General features: G+C 46.7%; 1 protein-coding gene across 1 annotated transcript in view; it reads left to right on the top strand.

The window, feature by feature from the left end:
• Window positions 1-7,322: 7,322 nt before the first annotated feature.
• LOC134970106 (chymotrypsinogen A-like) overlaps window positions 7,323-21,868 on the top strand; it is a 28,439-nt gene continuing 13,893 nt past the window's right edge. The window contains exons 1-2 of the mRNA XM_063946176.1: window positions 7,323-7,403; window positions 7,689-7,792. Of these exons, the coding sequence (XP_063802246.1) occupies window positions 7,352-7,403; window positions 7,689-7,792 (156 nt within the window). The 5' untranslated portion in view covers window positions 7,323-7,351. The remainder of the gene's footprint in view (window positions 7,404-7,688; window positions 7,793-21,868) is intronic.

The raw sequence follows: 21,868 nt of genomic DNA, 5'->3' as shown, positions 1-21,868 counted from the left end.
GTCCCTTTTGTATGTCCGACTCAGTCCTGTTGACGACAGATGCCAGTCTAAGGGGTTGGGGTGCGGTGTTGTAGCAACACTCCCTTCTGGGTCGGTGGACCAAGGAGGAGTCTCTCCTCCCGATCAACATTCTGGAATTGCGGGCGGTCTTCAACTCATTGAACCTTGCCCAGCATTTCATTCAAAACAGTCCTGTTCAAATACAGTCAGACAACGCCACCACAGTGGCTTACATAAATCATCAAGGCGGTACTCGAAGCCACTTGGCAATGAAGGAAGTCTCACGGATTCTTCAATGGGCAGAACGCCATCTACCGGTCATATTGGCGATATTCATTCCGGGAGTCCTGAATTAGGAAGCGGACTTTCTCAGTCGTCAGGACGTACACGACAGAGAGTGGGGCCTCCATCCAGAAGTGTTTCAACTCCTAGTGGAAAGGTGGGGCCTTCCAGACGTGGATCTGATGGCGTCTCGACACAATCACAAGGTTCCGGTCTTCGGAGCAAGGACAAGGGATCCTCAAGCAGCATTCGTGGATGCGCTGGTGGTGCCATGGAAGTTTCGGCTGCCGTACGTTTTCCCTCTGGTGTCACTCCTGCCCAAGGTAATTTGGAAGTTCAAGCAGGAAGAAGGAATCCTGCTTCTCATATCTCCAGCGTGGCCCAGACGGCACTGGTTTTCAGACCTCTAGGGCCTCTCGTCAGAGCGTCCAATTCTACTTCCACAATGCTCAGACCTCCTCGTTCAGGGCCCCTGTGTCTACCAGGACCTGGCCCAGCTGTCTTTGACAGCGTGTCTCTTGAAGCTTCCGTCTTGAGGGCTAAAGGGTTTTCTGAGGCAGTCATTAAAACTATGTTGCGGGCCTGGAAACCGGCTTCTGCTCAGATTTACCATAGGGTCTGGCATTCTTACTTTGTTTGGTGCGCATCTAACAATTATGACGCTTCCAAGTTTAGTACAGCCAAGCTTTTGGCTTTTCTTCTTTTCTTCAGCAGGGCCTGGATTTAGTCCTGCATCTGGCCTCCCTCAAGGTTCACATTTCTGCCTTGTCGTGTGGTTTCAGAGAAAAATTGCTACCTTACCTGATGTGCGTACCTTTACTCAGGGTGTTTTGCGTATCCAACCTCCCTATTTCCCGCCTGTGGCTCCTTGGGACTTGTCGGTGGTTTTGGAGGCGTAACAAGAGTCTCCATTTGAACCTCTTGTTCAGCTGATCTTAAGTGGCTTTCCCTTAAGGTGGTGTTTTTGCTGGCTATTGCCTCAGCTAGAAGAGTGTCGGATTTGGGTGCCTTGTCTTGTAGTTCCGCATATCTGATATTTCACCGTGACCGGGCGGTTCTTAGGACTCGTCCCGGATATTTACCTAAGGTGGTTTCTTCGTTCCACCTTAACCAGGAGATTGTGGTTCCGGCACTTGTTTCTCCTGATCTGTCTCCCAAAGAGCGGTCTTTAGATGTGGTACGGGCTCTCCGTATCTATGTGAAGAGAACTGCTTCTATTAGGAAATTTGATTCTCTCTTTGTTCTGTTTGGATTTCACAAACGGGGCTGGCCTGCTCACAAGCAGACTTTGGCCAGATGGATTAGAATGGTGATTGCACATGCTTATGTGAAGGCTGGTCTATCAGCTCCTGCTCACATTCCGGCCCATTCTACTCGGTCCGTTGGACCTTCTTGGGCGGCCCGCCGTGGTGCGAACCTTGAACAATTGTGCAAGGCGGCTACGTGTTCCTCAGTGAACACGTTCATAAGGTTCTATGCCTTCGATACTGCCGCTTGCCAGGATGCTTCCTTTGGACGCCGGGTTCTTGTGCCCGCTACAGTGCATCCCCTCACATGAGGAACTGCTTTAGGACATTCCCATTGTCTTTCCTTGTGGAGCCCAGTGTACACCGCAGCAGAAAACGAGATTTATGGTAAGAACTTACTGTTGTGAAATATCTTTCTGCGAGGTACACTGGGCTCCACAAGGCGCCCACCCTGACGCACTTAGCTTCTTTGGGTTGGTATGGCATTAGCCGCTGACACTTCTCCTGTCGTGAGAGTGTGGTGTATGTGGCTACTAACTGTTGTCGTCTCTTTTCCTGCTACTGCATTGGGCTGGTTAACTAAAAACTGAGTTCCTGTGCAGGGAGGCGGGGTTATAGAGGAGGCGGCGCTATGCATCTTGGGAACAGTCAAAACTTTTGAGCCTGTTGGTGCCTCGGATCAAGATCCTACTCTACATCCCATTGTCTTTCCTTGTGGAGCCCAGTGTACCTTGAAGAAAGAAATTTAACAATGGTAAGTTCTTACCATAAATCTCGTTTTGTCCATGCAACAACTGAATCTGCTTGAGTATTTTAGAAATACCTCCTTTTGTCAATATAAAATAATGACATGTTTTACATACAGTATAACTACAGTGATGCAATAGGATAACTTGGATCCAATAATGGAAAAAGTACAGTTCTTATCTTTAGATTGTTCTGTTACTAAAAAACTATTACAACACTCTTTTCCTGACATGCTTTTCCAGGCAACATTTGTTAGTGACATTTTAATAAATTGTATCTACTGCCTTGCATGTTCTTGCAATCATAAGAGTTACAGTAGCTGTGTGGTTGCTGTGGTTGTTTGTGCTGCCAGTATCCATGCCTATGCATGGCATTTTTTATGCATACATGTTGAGGTGGATGGATATCCAGTAGAGGCTGTGACTTTTGGTGCAGCCACTACTTCAAATGTATGCTATTGCCATAGTAGATGGGATGTCTATTGAGAAGCTCACTGGCTGCATCTCTATTGCGCCAGGGTACGAAAAAAGTCACAATATGGAAGGATACAGCTCTATGACAAAAATACTAAAAGATGATAAATTTAATGACTGTGTAAAAACATTTAAAATCTGAACAAAATAGATAATGATGTCTCAATCAATTGTCCAGAGACCATTTGTTGGACATACACTTGACTCCTTGAGGGCAACGTAATTACAGGCAAAGTCCATAACGTGAGTAGGACATAAGTTTATAGCCAATGACAGGACTAGTGCGACACTTTACCCAACCTGTGTTCCAATGCAGGGATCAAAATATGAGGTCCTTTAGAGTTGAAATGGGTGAAGAGGATTCTGGTTCACAGTCTTTTAGAATGGCACTTGATTATTTTGCACGCTGTGTTCCAATGATGAGAATCCTGATAGATGGTGTCCCATATGGACCAAGGTGGTAATTAGGGATCCTGGTTCACTTTAAGCAAAGCGGATGGGTTGTCCTGGAAATACGTCAAACAATGTAGGTGTCCTAGGAGGAGTCCAATAGTCTGGAGCAATGTTCCCTGATGCTCCTGGCAGCTTTATCAAAGGTAATATGTTTGCTCAAATGATCCCCTTTTTATAGGGGAAATAATGTCATCAGTTCATTAACATTAACAATTAATTAAAAAATCAAACATCTTTTAATATCATAATTTCTGCAAAGTTAAGAAATAGAAACAGCAGAGACTTTAAAATAGACTGTATGGTAGAGTTATCTATTCAAATTCTTAATAAATACCTTAGAACCAGTCGAAAATAACTAGTGTTTTGCTTTTGTTCATTCCGGTCATGTGATCGGGATACCGATCACATGACCCATACACGAGATATACTCCTATTTTGCTGCATCTCTATTGGGGCAGCCACCCGTCGCTCACGTTTACAGAGCACATAGTGAACACGTGACTGGGTTCCCGAATCACGTGGGTGCATAGTCCCGGAAGTGACAGGCTTCCATAGCAACGGAGCCGTCACTTCCTGGTTCGCAAAATTGTTGGCAACCATACAAGTTAGGGGAAGGGGAGGTCTAATTTTCATAGATTGGCTCCCACGAGTTCACAGTAAAGTAGCGATCATGTGACTAGATCTATGGTCACATGACCAAGCGCATCATAATCCATTTCATATTGTAATCATATAATTATTAATGGTGATTCTGCTTCTTAACTTAAGGATACAAATCCATAATAAAAAATGGAAAAAGTAAACATTAAAACATATAGTTCATCACATGTGACCGGGACTGTAATCACATGATCGCAATCACATTATTCAAATACAGTGATCATATAATGACAAAAACCTTATACTTATTGATTTGAAAAGTACAGATTAAATAATTAATGAAAAAATCTATAAAGAGGGAATGTTAACATTAGAATTAATGGTAATACATATATCTCCTCCAGGGTCGGACTGGCCCACAGGGGTACCAGGGAAACCACCGGTAGGCCCCACTGCCTGAGTGCCCACTCCTTCCTCTAAGGATCAGGTTCCAGACTGTGCACTTGTATTATACATGGTAGATATGTTGCATTACACTGCACAAGTCTATTGTGTATTTCAAGATTCTGTGGAGGCTGGCCACACCCCCTTTGTAGGCTGGCCACACCCCTAAGTATGGGCCCCTATCACTGCATTCCCCCGGTGGGCCCTTCATGCCCCAGTCCGACACTGATCTCCTCATTAGGAGGGGGGGGGGGGAAACAAAGGGGGGGGATTGTTGGAGGAAAGAGGGGTTGGTTTTTTAATATTAATTTTGAATAAAGACAAAATTGTGTGGAAAAATTTAAACCACATGTTACATAGAGTGATGTTCAAAGGCAGATGTTGGTCATATAATATAAACGGTTTTCCTAGTAGGTCATGTCGATGATTGGTCTAACAGCTCATTTAGACATTACTAAAGCACTGTTTTAAGCTCTAAAGCCTCGTAGAACCACATAGAAGTAGATAAATAACCCAACTTAAATAGCAGTAGATAAAACTGGTGATGGTATACTTTTTCTCTATCAGATCTGGAGGCAAGATTAGTGTTTTAATTTATTCACTGCATGCCGCGATGTAGTACATTTTGTTTTGCCACACTTAAAAAACCTTTCTGTTTTGATGGTAACCATGATGATGTTCTAATACATTCCTGATCTCTTACAGGTTTCATATAGCTGGGGGCAAGAATAGTTTTCAACGATTTGTTTTTCTTAAAAATAAACTTTGGATCAGTAGGAATACAGTCTCTTAATACTATATCATATCTAAGTACATTATAATTTATTTTTATTATGCGTTTAATTTCCCCCGATTTGTTATTGAAGGTGGAAATTAAGGATATATCCTTATCATTGGATGTTGATTCTTGTTTGGATTTGGAGCTCAATAGCTCACATCGATCCATCGATAGGACCTCATCAAACGCCTTCTTAACAATGGTTCAGGGTAACATCTGGCCTCAAAGGTTTCCCACATGACCTTTGCTTGTGCTTTAAATAAAGTATTCTCATCATTGGAACACAGCGTGCAAAATAATCAAGTGCCATTCTAAAAGACTGTGAACCAGAATCCTCTACACCCATTTCAACTCTAAAGGACCTCATATTTTGATCCCTGCATTGGAACACAGGTTGGGTAAAGTGTCGCACTAGTCCTGGCATTGGCTATAAACTTATGTCCTACTCACGTTATGGACTTTGCCTGTAATTACGTTGCCCTCAAGGAGTCAAGTGTATGTCCAACAAATGGTCTCTGGACAATTGATTGATTGAGACATCATTATCTATTTTGTTCAGATTTTAAATGTTTTTATACAGTCATTAAATGTATCATCTTTTAGTATCTTTGTCATAGCGCTGTATCCTTCTATATTGTTTGTTTTCCTATATCTAGGAGAGTGACTCTCTCCTGAATATACAGCAGCTTGGGAAAACCACTCCGCTTAGTGCCTGCAAATTTATATACTTGTTATATGAATCCCTTTTTTTGCCTTCACGAAAAAAGTCACACCATTGGACTTCTGAGCAAACTTATGGTTTTTTGACATAGTCCCTGGCACCGGAATGCCAAAGTCATTCCCACCGATACCGGCCACCAGCTGTATTGTCCAGGAACACCTATCATACTTGTGGGAATCTACATGCAATCCAGATCTTTGTCCCCGGTGGTAATTACAAGGACCATGCACATTGTGTATTGAATGAATGTGTAGATGTACTACATCCATTCATTCATATTTCACACTAAAGATTTCATGGGTAATCGCAGCTGTGCATGAACTGTGTGCATTTCTAAATAAGCCTCAGTGACATCTGAAAGCTACAAGATAAAGAGAAACATTGAGAATAAGACATATGTGATTTTTGTTGCTCACTGCACTCTATAATATTATACTACAAGTGCCGTTGTAATAAGTGTTCTACCAATTAATGAGGTAACACAATAATTTCCCGTGTTACAGAACCTATTTTGTGACATTCTACAGTTCTGATTCCTTTCTAATTTTCCACCAGATATATTAGTAATGTCATACCAGGATTCGCCTGCACCCTGTAGGCTGAGCTTCTTGTATGACCTAAGGAGGTGCTGTTGCCTCTTTTAACAGTGGTTGTACACCAACCCAGGTACCTCGCAAGTTATACCCCTTTTACACTCGCACTCCCGGGTCACTCCCGGGATGCTTCCCGGGATGCGTCCCGGGATGCGTCCCGGGATGCATTCCCGGGACTGACCCCTTTCACACTGCACTAAGACCTGGGATCGACACGGGACAGCCCCATTTACACTGATCCCGGGATATCCCTGCAAATGCATAAGTATGTCATTAGAAATGGCCTTGGGCTCAGAAAAGATGACATCAGCTTTTCTGAGCCCAAGAAAGCTCCAATCCGAGTCCTTTTAACAGTCCCGGGATAGTGAATCCCGGGACGTACCCTTTCACACTACCCAGCTTCCCGGGACAGTCCTGGGACTAACCCTGGTCGAGACCTGGGTTGAAATCCCGGGATGCTCGACCCGGGAAATTGTCCTTGTACCCTTTCACACTGACAAAAATCCCGGGATGATGCACGTTCACGTGCAAAATCCCGGGATTTTCATGCGAGTGTAAAAGGGGTGTAAGAGACGTGCCACAACAACCATATGATGCAATCCTGAATATGAGGTTTATACTTTTCCATAATTTGTTTAAACATGAACTGGAAATACTGTATTGATTCACTTCTTGCCATCTCGAAGTTTCAAGCATGTTTTAATTTGAAAGAAATTGTTACATTTGACATATGTTAGCAATCATTTAATTTCATAAAAAATATCAATTATATTATGTAAAAGCTGGTTGTAAAAGTTGACAAGTGACTGTTCTAACACGTATTTCCCCACACACATACTGTATCTTTGGTATGAGCACAGCTGGTGAACTATTCTAGATTAATTCAAGGTCTTTAGATAAAAGAGTTTAAAAATGTATTCCGTATCTGTTATGCATAAGCGTATATAGACCATTGAGAGTATATAAACCAAACACACTTTTATAATCCACTTACTTGAAAGAAGTGAATCACGATGGCAATCCTTTGGTTTCTATCCTGCCTTGCCCTGCTAGGTGGTACTTATGGTAAGAAGAAATGTGTCAGCATTAGCATTTTACATGTACAGATGGGTCCAAATTTATCTTGACTTCTTTGCTGTGCCTAGGCACACCATGGTTTATTAACATAAACCCTTCATCTATTGTTCTCAGCTGCAATACAATACAGAGAACAATACAGCAGGGGATTAAGTCTGACTGACCTGGCTCAGTTAATCATATTAAAGGCCAAGATAAACGTGGACCCATCTGTATGTGTAGCCTAATTAATCCTTATATTTATACCTACCATATTATTACTTTTCTCATTAGGCTGTGGTGTGCCAAGCATCAGACCTGTTATCTCCGGGTATGCCAGGATTGTGAATGGTGAGAATGCAGTTTCTGGGTCTTGGCCATGGCAAGTGTCTCTGCAGGTAATGTAAGAACAGCTCATTAACCTGTGTGCTTTATTTGATGAAAACGTGTACTATTATTTAAAGCTTAACACTGCTTGAGTGTTAGGAAAGTGATTTCATACTAATCAGTCACAGCCCCAAGCTGAATGTGTCACAGCTACAGTATTTGGGGGGAGGGGGGGGGGGGGGGGAGACAATTTTTAGGTACATCATTTCAGAGAATAACTGCACATACAGCTGAGCTTAGAATCTTTTTGGCAATATTATATCACCTGTAATTATGTATTTTTTATTACATCACTTTATACAAACTTTGAGAAAGTGAATAAGGTACTGTAGCAGCTGGCGGTTACCATACAACCAGTTAGTTAGCATCCAGTCTATCATTGCATCCAACTTTCTGTTTTTCATACTCTAAATGGAAGTCTCTATTTTATGCAAGCAGTAGACACTCACAGATTTAAAGTGGTTTTGTGTCATCTTCACACTCCATGGTTAAAGCCCTAAAATTAGGGATGTGCAGTTAGTTTCTTTAAAAAAATACAAACTCACCCATATTTAGGGGCTACGAGTTGAACCTAGTCCCAACTCAAATCCCTTTTGGGGGATCCGAGTTGAACTGAGTACCGTTTTGGAGCTTCTCTCATGCCGGAACACAAATTTAAGATTCGATCCTTGGGTTTTGGATTACTTGTAAGTCCATCCCTCATGATTTCAGGTGCCATTTCACACAGGAGAGTATGGTCAGAATTGACTGGAAATGAATGTTATTGGTGTTAATAATACTGTAGGAACAAAAACATTTCCAAATTACTGAACATACTTTTGATGATTTTAGCAATTTTCAAGAAATCCAAAACAAAATCTGAATCTGAACCAAAACATTTGAGGTGGTTTTGCTGACATCGAAAAACAAAAACAAAATACTGATTGAGCTTTGGGCAAAACCCAAACCAAAACATGAAATGCATTGCTTTAATATGTATACATACTATAGATTATTTTTGCAATGGGCATATATATATATATATAACAGGAATTGGATTCTAACACCTCTCCACAAGCCTGCTTTTGACTAAATCAGCAACAGAAAAAGCAGTTATTTTATTTACAGTATCACTTGTTTCAAATATACCCATTGTATTAAGGAGCAGCAATAGGTTACAGCAACAACGATTATAGCGATTACAATCTAAGATGGCGCCGCAGATGGCTGCCTCGGAGCTACGCAGCTCAGCCAAAATACCTGTTTCCCCTTGTTTTCCCTTGCCCTTGTCTACCCCACCGGTGACCAAATACAGCAGGGAAGCCCTCCTTAGTTGGAGCGCTCCCGAGGTGCTTACCACACGTTCGGGCCCGTCGGCGGGCAGATCAGCGGCCCTTGCAGCCCTCGCTGCCCTTGCTGCCCTGTGTGGCAAGGATGCAGACGTTGTGGACACCGAAGTGGATGACCGAGCGTCCGCGCCCCCCCGCAGCCCAGGTGGCGACTGGCGGATGGATCACCGGCCCCGGAAAGAGAATGACGGAGGCCCTCATGTCGGCCCTAGTAGAAGGACCTGGACTCAGAGGAGAGGCTGTCGCGCAGGCGCCCTAGTGAGGTGGCGGCGGCGAGGGCACCGGTCTGCACTACCCGCGATCCTGCTTTCGAATGTGCGCTCACTGGCAAACAAGTTCGACGAATTGTCCCTCCTTCTGGGCAGCGCAGGGTCAGGCATTACAGGGTCATCTATCCTCTGCTTTACGGAGACGTGGCTGGATGACCATATTGCGGACAACCCGATGTCTCTGCCGGGCTTCAGTCTCTTCAGGGCCGATCGCTCCAAGGTTCTCTCAGGAAAAACGAAGGGTGGTGGCATCTGCTTCTACATCAACGACGGATGGTGCACCAATGTCACGATCATAGGCAAATCATGCAGCCCCCACCTGGAGATGCTGAGTATCAACTGCAACCCCTTCTATTCCCCCCGGGAATTTGCCTCAATTGTCCTTGTGGGAGTGTACATCCCCCCCCTCGCCTGCGCGAACGAAGCCCTGCACCACCTGGCCATATGTATATCCGACATAGAACAAAAACACCCAGACTCTCTGCTTATAGTACTGGGTGACTTCAACAGAACTAACCTGAGCAAGGAGCTACCTAAGTACAAACAACAAGTCACGTGTCCCACTAGGGAAGGGCGCACCCTTGATCACTGCTACACTACCCTCAAGTCTGCCTTCCGGTCTATCCCGCGTGCACTCGGCCTATCTGACCACTGCCTTGTCCACCTACTCCCTACCTATACACAGAAGCTGAGAGCAGTTAAGCCTGTCGTTAAGACTGTCAAGAAATGGACCAATGAGGCCAAGATGAAGCTCCAGGCCTGCTTTGACTGCACGGAATGGGGGGTCTTTGAAGCCTCGGCAACCGACCTGAATGACTTGACAGACACTGTCACATCCTACATCAGCTACTGTGAGGACATGTGTGTACCTACCAAGACTTACCGCATTTACAACAACAACAAGCCCTGGTTCAATGCCCAGCTTAGGCAACTTCGTCGAGCCAAAGAGGAGGCCTATAGCAGCGGTGACAGAGCACTATACAACCGTACTAGGAACTCTCTGACTAAAGGAATTAGGCTAGCAAAAAAGCGGTTCTCGGACAAGCTGACGAACGATCTCTCCACCAATGACCCCGTATCTGTATGGAAAGGAATGCAATCCATAACCAACTATAGGAAAACATCAAAGTCCACCGCCATGCACCAAGACCTTGCAGATGAAGTGAACCACTTTTATTGCAGGTTCGCAAAAGAAGTCCCCTGCAACCCAAACAATCACCTCTACGATGCCCCGAACACCAACGGCCAACCCCAGGCACTGCAAGTCACCCAAGAAGAGGTGGAGGCATTGTTCAAAAGGACCAAAACCAGGAAAGCTCCGGGTCCTGACGGAGTGTCACCATCTGCCCTAAGAGCATGTGCGGGTCAGCTCGCCCCCATATCCACCAAGATCTTCAATAAATCGCTGGAGCTACAGAAAGTCCCTTCCTGCCTCAAAAGGTCTACTATAGTCCCGGTCCCCAAGAAACCCACTATCACGAACCTGAACGACTACAGGCCGATAGCACTGACGTCTGTGGTCATGAAAACGTTCGAGCGTCTGGTTTTGAATCACCTGAAAACTGTGACTGGCCCCCAACTGGACCCCCTGCAGTTCGCCTATCGCTCAAATCGGTGTCGAGGATGCAGTCAACCTGGGCCTGCACTACATTCTACAGCACCTAGACATTCCCGGTACCTACGCGAGGGTCCTGTTTGTCGATTTCAGCTCGGCCTTCAATACAATCGTCCCCAGCATCCTCCACCCCAAATTACTTTGCCTAGGGGTCCCAGAAGCTACCTGTTCCTGGATAATAGACTTCCTGACAGATAGGACACAGGTGGTGAAAGCGGGGGAATTCACCTCTCAAGCGCGGTCCATCAGTACAGGGGCCCCTCAGGGCTGGGTCCTCTCACCCCTGCTCTTCTCCCTGTACACAAATGACTGTACCTCAGAGGCGCAATCAGTAAGGATCATCAAATTCGCCGATGACACCACCGTCATCGGCCTCATCAAGGATGGGGACGAATCGGCCTATAGACAAGAAGTAGACCGGCTGGCCCAGTGGTGCATCCACAACAACCTTGACCTCAACCCCCTCAAAACTGTCGAGATGATAGTGGACTTCAGGAAGAAGTCATCTAGTGCACCTCCGCTAACGATTGCTGACAGTGTGGTATCGCTAGTGGACTCCTTCAAGTTTCTAGGGACCACAATCTCCAGGGACCTTAAATGGGGGTCCAACACTGACGCCACTGTTGGGAAAGCGCAGCAGAGGTTGTTCTTCCTCAGGCAACTAAGGAAGTTCAACATCCCACAGAAGCTCCTGCTCCTCTTCTACTCCGCGATTGTGGAGTCGGTACTGTGCTCCTCGATACTCGTATGGTACAGCTCCGCCAGCGCGAGGGACATATGCAGGCTCCAAAAGGTGGTCAGAACCGCAGAGAAGATCATCGGGGCCGACCTTCCCTCAGTCCAGGACCTGTACTTGTCCAGAGCTAAAAAGCGGGCAATGAAGATAGTAAAAGACCAGCTACACCCCGGCCACAGCATGTTTAACTTGCTTCCTTCAGGCAGGCGTTACAGGGCTGTCCCCGCCAGATCCACCAGAAGCCTCAAAAGTTTCTTTCCCCAAGCTGTCCGCCTGCTGAACTCCTGAACATTGACTGACTAGACGTACATGTAACTCACTTGTGTCCCTACGGTATACCTATCTGTGTAACTTTACTTGCCCCCCCCCACACACACACACACACACACACACACACACACACACACACCTGCTTACCTGTTACCTACTTGGCTGTTGTATAGCAAACCGAAGACAAATTCCTAGTATACGTAAGTATACCTGGCCAATAAAGCTGATTCTGATTCTGATTCTGATCACACACACACACACACACACACACACACACACACACACACACACACACACACACACACACACACACAGGTTGACATGCACTCACCAAGCTAGTCATTTTAAATGCAAAAAAGTTCACATATATTTATTTTGTAAGGTCAACGTTTCGGCCATAAGCACTGGCCTTTATCAAGACATTATCAGCATGGCTTCAGCATAACTACCACTCCAACAAATGCCCTATCCAACACTACAAAGACCTTTATACCTGTATCAGAAATGCCCATTTCCGGACGCCAATGACGTCACCGGAAGTGACATGCCCACACCTAAATTTATATGCTTAAAACATTTACACTTATAGCATCTTATATATATTACACAAATACCCAAAAGGAAGCACTGCTCGTACCCCATACTTCTAGCATCCAAGCGTTGATGTTAGTGCTGTGTGTCCGACCGCGATTGGCTCAGCACCGCCGCCCGGGACTTTACCTGACGTCACTTCCACCCACACGTCCGGACACACAACAACCCTTCTGCCAGGATCCCATGCATCGCGCTGATCACAGCGCTCTACATATTCAAAACATTTTCAAAATAGTCAATTACTGAAAGGTAATATAGATGACTGGCTTATCTACAACAATATGTTAATTTTTCCATATAGATAATATAGGTAATACAACTGGCTTTAACTTCCGCCAGTTGTATTACCTACTGTATATTATCTATTTGGTCAACGCTTCAGGAACCTCCGTCCCTTTTATCAAGACATGTCTTGATAAAAGAGCCGGAGGTCCCTGAAACGTTGACCAACAATATTTGTTTCCTATGTGTTTCTTTTGCCTGGAGTGCCAACTGTTCTATATAATATATATATATATATATATATATATATATATATATATATATATATATACATACAAACGGATGTGTGGCGGCACTCACGCAGGCTGACTCAAATAGAAAAGTTTCTCTTTATTGCCGACATGTTTCGGGGAATCTCCCCGTCCTCAGGGCTTGACAAACAAGGTGTGAGACAAACTAAACATTTATACAATACACAGACAAAAAACATCAGTGTTCAAACTGTTCTCACCTGGCCGCACGGCTCGACCGACCGCCAGCCTCCGCAACTCACCTCCGTGTCGCTGGGCCATGACGTCACGGCGCTCGGTGCGGCAGGGAGATTTCCATGGAAACCGTCAAACAATGCCTGCAGGCGCTGTAGTAACTACGAAGCCTGCACAGGTACAAGGTTAAAATAAAGTGAAACATTAAAACACATATATACCTTAGTGAACATCAAGATAGTGAATCTACCTTTTGCACCTACAAATGATATTATTGGTAAATCTACCTATTAAGGTTATGCAATTTAACTTCAATTAACTATTGAGATTTTATGGAAAACTATACAGATAAAGGACCTATTGCTTTCTATTTACATATGAACTCAATCCCCATCCATAGGGATATGACTTAATCAAATATTCATAAAAAGCATTGCAGTCCCAAATTTTCATTGAGACCGCCAGGGTATTGGGTGCCCAAATTGAATATCCACCGGGACTCCTTTTGAAGGAGCAACCGATCCCTATTTCCACCCCTCAAAGTCGGAGGGGTATGGTCAATAAGGATGGCCCTAATGCTAGCCACCCCATGTTTAGCCCCTAAGCAATGGCGGGCAAACGGTTGGTCACTAGACCCTTTCTCAAACGCTTTTTTTATGGCGCTTCTATGGAGTGCCATCCTCTCTCTAAATTGTCGTATGGTCTTGCCCACATAGGCAAGACCACACGGGCAAGTAAGCATGTAGACAACATAAGTTGACGTACACGTAAGACGATGCTTAATAGGTAGCTTCCTGCCAGTTTGCGGATGGTTGAATGTTGTGCCTGTCAATAAGGTGTTGCACGTGGCGCAACCCAAACATCTGTAACATCCTGTTTTTGGTCTAAGGAAATGTGTGGAATTAGACCTAGTCATATTAGTAACATCAAGTTTTACTACAAAATTACCTATATTATTACCTCGAGTGTGACTGGTTAATAAACTAGTATCAGATAGACATTTTAAAGCTGGCTCAGATTGGATAATCGGCCATAATTGTTTAGCTTTCTTAACTGCACGTCTAGAGCTAGTGGAGAACTTACTAACCCACGGAAGTTTGTTCGCTATGGATGTTGTTTTATTGTCCATAGACAAAATCTCTTCTCTAGATTTATTCAAAACAGCCTCCTTAGATTGCTGCAACTCCCTAACAGGATACCCTCTCTGTGCAAATTTCTTAAGCATGTCATCCAAAGCCAAGCCAGCTTCAACAGGGTCCGAGGTAATACGCCTAACACGCATAAACTGGGAATACGGTAATCCCTTGCGTAATGCGAGTGGGTGGAAACTTTGATAGTTTAATAAAGTAATTCTGTCCGTAGACTTAACAAAAAGGGACGTACTCAACTGACAGTCCCTAATGCGAATACAGACATCCAAATAATTAATTTGGTTCTCATCAATAATAAAGGTAAACTTTACTGGGTGTGACGTAGCATTGTGTTTACTCCATACCAATGACAAATCTGCCCTGGAGCCTTTCCAAAACACAATGAGATCGTCAATAAAACGTCTGTAGTACAACACTTGAGGACTAATAATAGGATCTAAATAAAACATATCCTTCTCTACTTGATACATGAATGCGTTAGCGTACGATGGGGCCACCGCAGACCCCATCGCACAGCCCACTATTTGCAAATAAAAATTACCATTAAACATAAAATAATTTCTTTGTAACACCAGATCTAATAGGTGTAAGAAGAACGATATCTCAGGGCCCTGGTACGTCACATTATCCTCTATGAGTCTTCTCACTGCCTCCACACCTGCATCATGTGGGATGCAGGTGTAGAGGCTAGTGACATCAGCAGTACACAACAATGTATGTTCGGGCAATCTGCCCAGATGTTGTAATTGTAACAATAATGATGATGTATCTTTAAGAAAAGATGGCAAGGGGGCGTGGCTTGGCTGGCAACCTGAGCAGAAGTGCAACACCACAGCTCTCCCTAAACGGCACATATAAAGCCTTTTTACCCCCTACTCCAACACCCCTATCAAGTTACAGACCACCCCATAAGCTTTCCTGACCCTGCTGCCGACATCTGGGGAGCCCGCGGAGTCGGGGAGCGCTTTTAAGCGCTCCTGCGGACTGCGGCCTACCTCCCTAAATGGAAGCCGGGGCCTGGAGTGAAACGGAAGCCGGAGGAACCCGCCCGGCGCACACGGGCACCCCGCTGAGACCGGGCCTCCCTCCCTTCCTGCATCCATCGGGACCAGCACATAGGACCCAGTGACGGACCCTACCTGCAGCGGTGAGTCAGCTCCATGACCGGAGCCAGCCCCGCGATCGTCACACCGGCTGCCCACACAGAGCCGCTGCTTCCCGCCCGCAGCTCCGAGACGCGGAGACCTTGCCCGCCCTGACCGCCCGGCCGCCGGATCATCTTCAGGGGGAGACACGTCACCCTCACCTGCCGCACGCCACACGGACCCCGGGACCCGCTGCAACCCCAGATACCAGCCCTGACTGGGGATCGCTGCCTCGCCGGACACGCGTCAGCACACTCTCCCCTCGCCATCTCACCCCCGTCTAGCTGCTAAAGGGGTTTCACCCCTGACTTTCCCACCAGGCGAGCATCCACCGTGCCCAACAGCTGAGGAGCCGGGAGAAGTGCCCCCTGGCACTACTTAGCAGTTGAGGCCTCCGCCTCGTCACAAAGCCGGGCCCTCGAGTTTGGGGCCTTCCCGGGCGCGGGCTCCGGGACCGGATCGCGGCCGTGCCGGGACCTCCGGCGGCTCCCCCATACCGACGAGCCGGCTCACCCAGGTCCCCTCTCCTGCCCCAGACCATCGGGGACAACGGCGAGGAACAGGCTGCCGCTCCCTGCCCTCCGAATCCGCGGCTCCGGCCTCCTAGTGACCGCATCCACTCCGGCGGTGGCCTTCTTGGTACACCCGGCCCGCCGGTCGCCTGCACACTGCTGCCCCCACGAGCCAGTCCTGCCTCCCATGAGACCTCCTATGATATAAACGCTCCCTTAGTAGAGATAACAAGGGGTCGGCTGCTGCTTTTGAGGCCCCAGGGAGTTGAGGCCTACACCAGTACCGGGATCCGGGGCCTGGATTTGCTGCATACTCCCATTTACTGAGCCCTGTTGGCGTGGAGGCCTGTTGGAGCCATTTGTCTCCCCCTGCAGCTGTGGAGGGCCTGGCTCCCTCTCTGTGCTCCCTCCTCACACTCCTTGACCCTGCACAATACAGTGGGAGCATCCCGGGAGGGGTGAGTGTCTGCTCAGGAGGGCACTGCCTCCCCGACATATATGACGCTGTGCTACCAGTAGCTGTCTGGGTACCTGACTCCCCCCTCTCTCTTGCCCGCTGGAGACCTGCCCTTCGGCACTGCTGGAGGGATATGACCGGTTGCCAGTCCTACGTTGAGGCCGTTCTTCTGATGTAGTCCAGAACGATTAAACACCACCACCTTTGAACTCTCTGCTTACCTAACCTCCACCACATAGTCTCCGGGATCCATCGCTTCAGAATGGCGCCGAAAAAGGTTAAAGCGGTCCTCCCTCCTAGAGTATCTTTGCCGTCCCAGAAAGCAACCTCTGACCCCTCTACTGCACGTAAGTCCCCAATAGCCACCTCTGCGACAGACCCTCCCTGCAGAGCTGCTTCTGTTCCAGGGTTCGACCCGGACTCTGAGGCCCCGCTCACGGTCAAAACTCTGTACCAGGCTCTATCAGCGTTTAAAACAGAGTTGACTCAAGATCTCACAGCGGCAGTCCGAGAAGTCAAGACAGAACTGCATGCTATAGGGGAACGCACAGACCATCTGGAACGGAAAGTCGAAGAATTGGTCTCGTCCCACAATGACCTCATAGCGGCTCATGATCAACAGCAGAATGACCTGGAGGCATTCAAACTCAAGATGGCGGATATCGAGGACAGATCTCGGCGCAATAACATCAAGATCCGAGGCATTCCTGACTCCGTGCAAAACTCCGAGCTGGAAGATTATGTCACCGCGTTATTTAGGAAGCTCTTACCCAGGGCTGACCCCAGGGAGCTGCTTATAGACAGGGTCCACAGGCTACCTAAACCACGCTCTGTTCCCCCCTCGCTTCCGCGGGATACGCTCATGAGAGTGCACTTTTTCACGACGAAAGAACGCATCCTAAAGGCGGCAAGGGATTCGAATGCTGATGCGCTTGGTGGATTACAGCTCTTTCCGGATTTCTCGGCTTTGACTTTGGCTAAAAGGCGTTCGTTTCTTCCTGTTACCCTGGCGCTCCGTGACCAAGAGATCAATTATAGATGGGGCTTTCCGGTGAAGCTCATCATCTTCTATGACAATAAATCCTACACGGTTACCTCATTGGAAGCTGGAGTTAAGCTGCTATCGGAGTGGGATATTTCCGTCACGCAGCCACCTGGATCAAAGAAACAGTCAACCCTTCAATCGGAGTGGATCGTCGCCTGAAGTCGTCACTGTAAACTTGGACTTTGAATGTGGACGTTATGCTGTTCTGTCCAAACAGATAGGTCTTAGCCTTTCGCCTAGACGCGGACACGTGAGTCACCCTGTTAATAGTTGTAATACTGGAGCCCCGGCTCCATACCCATGGTTTAGTTCATTAGAGCATGCGTATATGTTCCCTGTTGTCTTTACATGGTTGGTAGGCATATGTGTATCTGTACATGTCTCTTTTTCTTTTTTTTCCCTCATCTAGGTTCATAGGTGGTGGTGGCGTTAGGCCACATGTTCCCCCTCGTTAATGTACTACTGCATTTTTTTGCTTTCCTTGCAGTAGTTACGCCGACCCGATGTACTGGGTCGTTTTGGTTTGTTCTTACCCTTTTTTCCCCTGTTACTCCCTCCCCCCCTCCCCCCCCCCTCTCACGACACTCTAACTAATGGTATGAGACAAAATAATTTCTTATATGTATACCGAAATATCTCACCACCCATGGCGTGCCTTAGATCGCCTCGATGATCCAGGTTTTATCCATGAACGTTAAGGGGTTAAACTCCCCTAATAAGCGAAGGTTAGCATTGGACTATTTTGCTAGGCACAAGACAGATGTTATTGCGCTGCAGGAGACGCACTTTTCGTCCTTAGCGCCCCCTACGTTTAAAGACCACAGGTTTCCTATCGGTTATTTTGCAAACGGCCCCTTTAAGAGGAACGGTGTAGCTATATTGTTTAAAAACTCCGTTTCCTTCACTTTACACTCCCAAGTGGCCGATAAAAATGGCCGTTATCTCATCTTGAGTGGCCTTTTAAATGACAAACCTGTAACCTTAGTTTCAGTTTATGCCCCTAACTCAAACCAAGTGGCCTTTATACGTAAACTATGTTTGGTTATCCAGAAGAACCGTACAGGCTCGCTCCTTCTCATGGGGGACTTCAATCTGGTCCTTGACCCTAGATTGGACAGGTCTCCCAGGCCTGCCCCTTCTCCATTAGCCTCCTCTAACGCCCCATGTTTAGCCTTCCGTAATCTCATGGCTGAATTCGACCTCTACGATATTTGGCGAGTGCAAAACCCAACGGGCCGTGAGTACACATACTATTCTCCCGTTCACAACTCCTATTCCCGCATTGACTTCCTACTTTCCGATAAATGGACCCTCCAATTCACCAAATCTGCTGATATCCTTCCAATAACCTGGTCAGACCATGCCCCGCTGGTTCTTACATGGGATCTTAATAGTCAGCATGCCCCGCCCCGACCTTGGAGACTTCCACCTCACTTACTGACCAACCCCCTATCTAAAAAAATTATAGTAGACAGTATCATGTCCTACTTGGAATTTAATTCTCCTTCGGACACGTCCACTCTGAATTTCTGGTGCGCATTGAAGGCTGTAGCTAGAGGCGCGGCGATACAGGCAGGAGCCCACCTTAAGAAACTACATCAACAACGCTTGAATGATTTGGAGTGTAAATTGAGGGAACTGGAGGAGAAAAACCAAGCTCGACCTTCGAGATCTCTCCAGAAAGAGTTAGCTGATATTAGGTCCCAGCTTCAGACATTGCTTATGGTACGTACCCAGGCCTCATTAAACAGGATGCGGCAGAAATTTTACCTGGCAGGGAACAGACCGGGAAAACTGCTTGCTCGTAAGCTTAGAGCGCAACAAGCGAGGAATAGAATTAAGCTCATTATGTCCCCAATAGGCACCAAAATATCTAACCCTTTGGAGATATCCAATCAGTTTGCTGACTTCTATTCCCAACTTTATAACCTTGCGACTGACCCTTCTACCCCGCAGCCCACTCTCCCCTCTATCAATACCTTCCTCGCTGATCTGAAACTCCCTTGCATTACCGACAACCAATTAGAAGTGCTGAATGCCCCCTGGTCCACAGCAGACACGTTAAGGGCGATTAAATCCCTCCCAAAAGGTAAAGCGCCGGGCCCTGATGGCTTTCTAAATGATTTTTATGTTTCACTCCAGGACCTCCTGGCTCCATCCCTGGTAACAGTTTATAATGAAATCACTTCTCAGGGCACGCTCCCAACGGAGATGCTGGAGGCTCGCATTGTCACGATTCCTAAACCAGGTAAGGACTTGACTTCTTGCCAGAACTACCGCCCCATTGCGTTGTTAAATGGAGACATTAAAATCTATGCTAAATTAATAGCTTACCGACTGAACACCCTCCTCCCCTCCTTGATACACCCCGACCAGGTCGGATTTATCCCTGGTCGGCAAGCATCTGATAATACCCGTAGAGTATTCAACCTCGTAGACTCCATAACTCGTGAACAGGGCCTCCTCCTGTTGTCCTTAGATGCTGAGAAAGCTTTCGACCGCATAAACTGGACCTACATACGGGAAGTATTATTGAAATTTGGCTTCCGCGACCGTATCCTGTCATCCATACTAGCCCTGTATAGCTCGCCCTCGGCCCGGGTCTTTAGTAATGGTTTCCTCTCTTCCCCCTTCCCAATTTACAATGGCACGCGTCAGGGATGCCCCCTCTCCCCTCTCATTTTTGTCCTGGCGATTGAGCATTTGGCTGCTAAGATTCGGGCAGACCCACAATTTCCAGGACTCCACCTCGGCACAGTCCCCCATAAACTATGTTTATTTGCAGATGATGTCCTTTTATTTGTAACTGACCCCTGCTGCTCACTCCCGCACTTACATAATATTTTAGATAAGTACTCTGCAGCGTCCTACTATAAATTAAATACAACTAAAACTGACGCCCTTCCTATAAATCTCGCCCACTCCATGGCCTCTTTGCGCACCAAATACCCTTACAATTGGCAAACAACCTCGATAAAGTATTTGGGTATTCACATCCCCCCATCCTCCTCTTCTGTATTTGACGTTAATCTCCCCCCTTTACTGACTGCGCTACAACTGTCCACCAAATCGTGGCTCAATTATGAGATATCATGGCTGGGCCGCCTGGCCGCCTTTAAAATGTCGTTGCTTCCCAAACTAATGTTTCTGTTTCGTACAATTCCCTTTGTCTTCCCCAAGAAATATCTAGACAAGGCTACCACTATCCTCACCAAATATGTCTGGGCTTTGCGACCGCCTAAATTGTCCCGCGCCAGGATGTCATTACCTAGGAGAGTTGGTGGCCTCGACATGCCTAACCTCTCTCTATACCAAGAAGCTTGCCTCTTGGCTCAGATTAAAGCAATTACTAGTGATACACATTCGGAGTGGACGTGTCTGGAGGGACTGGCCTGCCCCAGGTTCCCCTTGAAAGACCTCTTTTGGCTACCCAAATCCATGCGACCCACGGACCTCCGCCTTCTCCCCTCAACTCGAGCCACCCTACAGGTCTGGGATAAACTGACCATCGGCTTATCATCTCCCCTCCATACAGTCCCACGAATTTCCCTACGCACAGTAACCGCCCTAATTCCTAATCTTAATTTGTCAGGTTGGCGTTCTGGGGGGATCGGCCTACTGGGAGACCTGTTCAATGGGCCTGTGCTCAGCTCCTTCTCCACCATACAAGAACGCTTTGCTTTGCCTGAATCTGAGAGGCTCAGATTCTATCAAATACAACATTGGTGGAATAGTCTACACCTTACCCATTCCCCAATGCACCCAACTATGTCTCAGGCCCTGGGTCGTCTTTCTGGGGACACCTCGGCAGGTGAGATCTCCTTTTGGTACAAGACACTACTAGCATTAGTTCCCGTTCTCAAAACTAGAGCCCAAATCAGGTGGGAGGTAGATATTGGCTGTACACTTACCGAACCTCAATGGCAACACATTTTTATGTCATCCTTTAATATGTCCAAATGCTTAAATCATTCCGAGATGCACGTCAAGTTATTGCACAGGTTATACCTCACACCTGATAGGCTGCACACGATTTGGCCTACATGCTCGAAGTTTTGCTGGCGTCTCTGCGGTGAGGTGGGCCATCTTTTTCACATTTTTTGGACCTGCCCCTCTATCAAGTTGTATTGGGTCGAGGTGTTTGGGCTAATTAACAAAGTACTTGGACTCACTCTATCCCCCACCCCCCTTATCGCTTTGCTAAATGTCTACCCGCGCTCCGTGGGTGTTAATCTACAATACGTTTTAGGCCACATTT

This window comes from Pseudophryne corroboree, chromosome 11 (genome assembly GCF_028390025.1).
Source record: "Pseudophryne corroboree isolate aPseCor3 chromosome 11, aPseCor3.hap2, whole genome shotgun sequence".
NCBI classification, from domain to species: domain Eukaryota; kingdom Metazoa; phylum Chordata; class Amphibia; order Anura; family Myobatrachidae; genus Pseudophryne; species Pseudophryne corroboree.
The sequence above is the reverse complement of the archived record's forward strand: the minus strand, read 5'-3'. Positions and strand labels throughout refer to the sequence as shown.